Below are 6,295 nucleotides of genomic sequence, written 5' to 3' on the forward strand. Positions count from 1 at the left end.
TTAGTGTATAGGAATGCAAGAGATTTCTGTGCATTTATTTTGTACCCTGCAACTTTACCAAATTCATTGATTAGCTCTAGTAGTTTTCTGGTGGCATCTTTAGGATTCTCTATGTATAGTATCATGTCATCTGCAGACAGTGACAGTTTTACTTCTTCTTCTCCAATTTGTATTCCTTTTATCTCTTTTTCTTCTCTGATTGCCGAGGCTAGAACTTCCAAAACTATGTTGAATAATAGCGGTGAGAGTCGACATCCTTGTCGTGTTCCTGATCTTAGAGGAAATGCTTTCAGTTTTTCACCATTGAGAATGATGTTTGCTGTGGGTTTGTCGTATATATCCCAGTTGATCATGGTGTAGGATCCTTTTAATGCATTGTTGGATTCTGTTTGCTAGTATTTTGTTGAGGATTTTTGCATCTATGTTCATCAGTGATACTGGTCTGTAATTTTGAAAGCACTTATTTTTAGAAGCTTTAATTTGACCTGGGAAAATGAGTTTTCTTAAAACCTGACAAATAGTATAAGCCCCAAAGAATTTAAATCAAATAAGTCTTCCAACACAGAAGCATTCCTAGGAAACTTTTAGTTTCTCAAAAAATAAAAAATTAAAATTAAAAAAATCACTCTTGTTTTCTAAAGAAAAGAGTATTAAAACAAATTATCTTAAGACAAATAAACACTCCTAAAAAAGGTTGTATTTTCTATCATTTTCTCCTTAAAAGAAACACAAACCAGTTCACTATCTTTTAATAACGTAAGGCTACTGTAATCTAAAAACTTTAGAATACATGAAACACGTCTTGGTATCAAATGGTATCAAAGGTACCATTTAGATTTCACATATTAAACAGCTACAGTACAGCCTACAATGGCACAAGTACACCTAATACATAAATATTAGTTCATCATCTGGATGGTCAAAAGTCAGAAGGAACTGAATGGTATGCAAGGTACTTTGACTTACATGTGGTCACTAAAATCCAGTAAGTAATTCAAAGTATGGTAATATAATTGCAGGCAATTAAAGGCTCAAATATCACTCTAAAATTGAAGACATGAAAATAAAGACTGAAAACTTTGTGGTTCTCTATCTTTCATTCACATGGCTAGATATCAGAACGTTACTGTGGAAAATATAGTTATTAGATATGGTTTCCCCAGAAAATAATGAAGCTGCAGAAAGTACAAAAGGTGTCAAGATCCATAGCTTGCTTCATCAAATGCTTTTCTAGCTCGTTTCAGTTCTTCATTCGTAGTAAACAAGTCTTTAACCCTAGCAAACTTTCTTGGGTCCTTTCGAATCAAGAAGATGATATCTTCTTGACCTTGTCTTTACCCGACCTTGTCTTCCAATTGACATTGCCTTGTGAGTCATTTCAGTGATGAACTCTATGACAAGGTCTTCAAGAATATCTACTGACTCAGTATAAGGATTCTGATCATCCCCAAACCCATACATCATACACCGTAATTCTTTAGAAAAAAGTCTCTTTCTTTTACCCTGTCCACCTTCTGCACCTCCTCCAATTTCTTCATTTTCTTCCTCAAAGGTGGGGTCTTCTTCTTCATCTGCCATCCCAACAGCCAGCCACCTCCAGAGCGCACCCGCCTCCCACGGAGCTGCTATTGCACACTTAAAAGACTACAGTGTAGTGTAAGCATAACTTTTATATGCCCTGAGAAACCAAAAAATTTGTGTGACCCACTTTATTGCGATACTCACTTTATAGCAATGGTCTGGAACCCAACCCGCAACAACTCTGAGGTGTGCCTATACACTTACATAACAAATACTTAATATACACAGTTACATAGACCCCCGTGTGTGCACATGTAAATGCATACCTGTGCATGCATACATGCGTGGACATATCAACATGCACGCGCACACAAACTTATACACGTATACAGGTACACATACATACATAAACACATTCACACACGGGCAGGTACCTACACACCCCCCTGACACCAGGCCTTGTTCAGAAGGTCTCCCCCCTTGATGAGACCTCAGAAACAGACCTCACTGGCCCAGGGACAGCCCCCCGCTTCTCCCCTGATAGCCCGAGCTTTCTGGTCCCGTTCCCCGCTCCCCCCACCCCCGCCCCCGGCCCCCGCACTGGAAGCCACCACTCAGCGAGGTGGGGGTGGCCAGGTGCCCTGGGACAAGATAGGAGGTGATAAGCAGCCACCTGGCAGAAGCAATCTCCGCTGGGCCCAGCTTTCCCCAGGAAGAGCCCACTCTCTGGGGAAACAGCTCTGCTATGGGAGGAGGAAGGCCCAGTTTGGTGACCAGCTGTGTCACCTTGGTGGCATTCTTGGGTAGCCCCCAAGAATGGCAGGTAGCCCCCTGCCCAGCCCCCCTCCCCCGAGGTTGCTGTGAGGATTAGCTGGGAGGCTGTAGGTGGGAAGGCTTGGCAAACTGTGAAGTGACTGCAAACACAAGGTCACTCTGTGGTTCTGCCATGGCGGGGAGGTGCCTGGGGATCCAGCTGTTTGCCCCCTGCTCCCTGCTCCCCCGGGAGCCACCATCACTGCCCCAGTCCCTCCCTTCCTTCCCACAGAGGCCTCTGCTCCCCTCCCCCCACTTCCCAGCAGAAGGGCTGGAGCCAGACACTGAGATAAGGGGCTTGTTTTCTAAGGGCCCGGAATTCGGTGGAGATTGAGGGTCAGGGCCGGAGGGCACTGGCACTGGGGGAGGGAGTGGGGGCGGGGTTAGGGCAGAGTGAGCCTTTCCTTGGGGCCCCAGACCCTATGGGGACTTGCAATTTCCACCCTTTCGGGATGGCTCTGCAGGCACAGGGGGAGAGGTGGAGAGCTCCAGTTGTTGCGCTCCATCTCCACCCCTGCTCCCTTCTCTTTCAGGGCCTCAAACGTTCCAGCGCCTCCTACCCCAATCCTTTGCCCGTGCTGTTCTCTCTGCCCAGAACACTCTCCCCTCTGCCTTTGTCTGATTAACACCTTGATGTCTTCAAAGCTCAGCCCAATCACTGCTTCCTCCAGGAAGCCTGCCCTGATGCCTCAGCCAGGCCCAATGCAGCTTCTCCCAGCGCCAACAGGCAGCATCCTGTCCCCATCCCGAGGACCTGACCTCCAAGGGCAGGCTGCTTTGCTCTCCTTTATCCCCAGACCCAACCCGGAGCAGACACATGGCAGAAGTCCGATGAAGGTCACTGTCTGAGAGTCCTCTTTGCTGAGGGGTGCCCTGATCAGAGGTGTGGGTGCCTCTTCTGGTGACCTTCAGCCCCTCAGGACCGACTTCCTCCAGTGAGGAAGAGACATCTGTGGCCCACACTCCGGGAAGGGGAGCTGCTGAGTGGGGCTGGGCACTCAGAGGGAAGCCTGTTCTCCCTGAATGAGGGAAGGTCACCCTGCAGGAGGCCCAGTCCAGGCTGAGTCAGGCTGCACCCCACAGCAGCATGAAGCCCCAGGGCCCTGGACTGCGACCAGTAACCATGATAAAGCAGCAGCAGTAAGAGAGCAAACGCTCATACATAGTACTCACTACCAGGCAGGCACCAGGGTCAGCATGAAAAACCTTAAGTCAGTGAATCCTCAACAGCCCATTTTGCATTTAAGGAGACTGAGGCACGGAGAGGCTAATTGACTTGTCCAAAGCCGCACACCTGGTAAGCTGGGACTTGAGTCAGTCGGGTCCTTTAACCACTACCTTGCATGGCCCTGGGTGGAGGCAGCCCACCCGTCAAGGGCCGGGGGTATGGAGGAGGGGGCTCTCCGTGCACCCCTCTAATTCCGCCTCCATCTGAAGTCGGACGCTCAGATGGGTTGCACCATCTTTGTGTCCCTCTGCCTGGGACCTAGACAATGCCTGACACCAGTGGGTGCTCAATATATCTGTATTGAAAAAAGTAGATAACGGGAGGCTACTTTTTTAGGGGCAACGTAACACAGTGGTTCAGAGCTGGACGCTCCTCGCCAAGTTCATTAGCTCTGTGCGTCTCAGTCTCCCCATCTGTAAAAGGGGATGAAAAGAGTACTCGTCTCCTAAGAGCCGTTGAGAGGCTTTACTGCGTTCACATTTGTAAAGTGCCTGGGACAGTGCGGGGCACACGGTAAGAGACACATGAGCGTCTGCTCTATAAAACTTGCCTGGTCTCGGTTTCTTCTTGGGTAAGCAGAATCCTTCCTCTCTCTCCTCCCTGCTTCGCGCGTCGCACACCGCGACGAAGGTCGAACTACAACTCCCAGCATGCCGCGGGGGCCCTCTCCCGAACTTGCTTGGTGCCGGCCGTGACAAAGGCCGAACTACAACTCCCAGCATGCCGCGGAGCCGTCCCGCCAGCCCCGGTCGGCCGCGGCCGAAGTTCGGAAAGTCCTGCCGCTCGGATCCCGCCGCTCCCGGTCGCCCTCGCCTGGGGGTGGGGGGGGGGGGTCGGGGCGGGGGAGCCGAGCGCTGCCCCCGCCATGCTCCGCAGACTGGCCCGGGCTGCGGCCCAGCAGCAGGGGGCCCTCTGGGCGCGGGGATCTGGGAGCCAGGCGGGGATCCCGACGCACGTGGTGGACCTGCGCAGCGACACGGTTACCAAGCCCGGGCCGGCCATGAGGCGCGCCATGGCCGAGGCGGTTGTGGGTGGAGGACTACGACTACGGCGAGGACCCCACCGTCCGCGGTGAGCCCGGCGTGCAGGCCGGGGTCGGGGGTCCTCGCGGCGACCCCAGTGCGCTGTCCGTGGTGCTGGCGGGGGGAGAGGTGGCCCGGGACTCGGGGTGGCGGCGCAGCTGCAGGCTAGGCATTGCGCTTGGCGTCCTTGCGGCTCAGTCTGAGGCATCACTCGAGAGCCTTTTAGAAATGTAGATTCTCGGGTCCCACACCGGACCTCCTGAGCCAGAATCTGCAAGTTAAAACAGGATCGCCGGGTGATTTGTGTGCTCATTAAAGTGTGGCCCCACTGCCCGATGAGATGGGTGTTATCTCATCTTGCACAGGAGGGCTCTGAGCAGCTGAGCCAGGCACTCAAGTTCCCATACCGAGGAAATGGCAAAACAGGACTTGAACCCAGGTCTTCTCACTCTAGCACCGTTAGCTACTGTCCCGCACCCACCACCTTCCCACATGAAGACAAAGAGAAAACCCATCTAGAAAAGGGGATTCTCCACAGGCTGCACCCCCCACCCCACCCCGAGGAGTGGGTTCTAAAAACCTAGGGAGTGTTTTCAAGATGGTGACTGGTGCCACCACCCTGGGTTGAGAGTTGCTCCCTTAGTGAGCCATTGCTATTGCTGGAGTGTGTAGAACTCAGCTGTGCCAGGGGCAAGCCTGAGGGTTACCACTTGAGCCCTGAGGGCCTGGATGTGGGGTCAGGGGGTGATGGGGCTGATCATGCATCCAGCAGACACCCACTTTTGCCTGGAACTTCAAAGATGCTGACCCGCTGCTCAGCAGGCAGCCTGATGCATAGACAGTCACCCCCACTGAGGTGAGGGAGGTGCTGGGGTTAACGTGCATCCACAGAGTGCCTTGGGGACTGGCGGGTGGGGACATGGGACTCACAGGAAATGGGGACTTTGTGGAGGAACCTCTTAAAAGATGAGTGAAGTGCTCCACCCCCAACCTTGGGCAGGGAAGGGAGTGCTGGCTCACCGGGCAGGGGAACTGCAGAAGCAGACAGAAGCAGAAGCGTAGTGGTGCAAAAGGTGTTTGGGATATGGATGGGGAATGGGGCTGGAGTGGGTGTGTAGGAGAGCATTCCTGTCCCTGGAGGGGAGGCAGAAGGCAGATCCCACCGGTCTGGAATGTCACGGCAAAGGCTTCATACTGTATGCCACAGGCAGAGGGGAGCCACAGTGAGCTTTAAAGCCGGAGCCGGAAGCCCCGCCCCCTCCAGCCCCCCAGAGTCTCCTTCTGAGGGCTCCAGTCCTTCTGTTCTGGGAGAGGAAGTCAGAAGAGAAACCGCAGGGCCCCACCTGCAAGGGACTGATGGGAAAGGAAGTGAGACAGGTGTGAGGTCTGGGTGGGACAGGAGGGTTCAAACCACAGAGTTTCAGTGTGGGGGGTAGAACATGGCCCAGGAGGAGGCGGGGCACAGAGGGTCGACTGAGGGGCCCCTGGACCCAGATGTGCAGCCACCAAGACCACAGGCTGCAGCTGGCAGACCAGGGCTGGCGTCCTGCTTGGCTACTCACGACAGCCTTGGGCAAGGTGCCCTCATCCGGACAAAGGGCTCATGGGGTCGGCAAGGAGAGGAATTTGAAAAGTGCCATTGTTGATGGGCGCCCCCCCCCCCCCCCCTGCTGGGCGCCCCCCCCCCCCCCCCCCCCTTCCCCCCCAGAGC

At 53.3% G+C, this 6,295-nt stretch overlaps 1 protein-coding gene and 1 pseudogene across 1 annotated transcript in view; one reads left to right on the top strand and one right to left on the bottom strand.

The window, feature by feature from the left end:
• Nucleotides 1-1,196: 1,196 nt before the first annotated feature.
• On the bottom strand, nucleotides 1,197-1,594 carry LOC102977847 (transcription initiation factor TFIID subunit 13-like; annotated as a pseudogene).
• Nucleotides 1,595-4,421: 2,827 nt separating this feature from the next.
• Nucleotides 4,422-6,295, top strand: part of LOC102984612 (uncharacterized) — a 6,156-nt gene continuing 4,282 nt past the window's right edge. Inside the window, 2 exon segments of the mRNA XM_055089806.1 lie at nucleotides 4,422-4,595; nucleotides 4,597-4,633. Coding sequence (XP_054945781.1) covers nucleotides 4,428-4,595; nucleotides 4,597-4,633 — 205 coding nt within the window. The 5' untranslated portion in view covers nucleotides 4,422-4,427.

This window comes from Physeter macrocephalus, chromosome 14 (assembly GCF_002837175.3).
Source record: "Physeter macrocephalus isolate SW-GA chromosome 14, ASM283717v5, whole genome shotgun sequence".
Lineage (NCBI taxonomy): Eukaryota > Metazoa > Chordata > Mammalia > Artiodactyla > Physeteridae > Physeter > Physeter macrocephalus.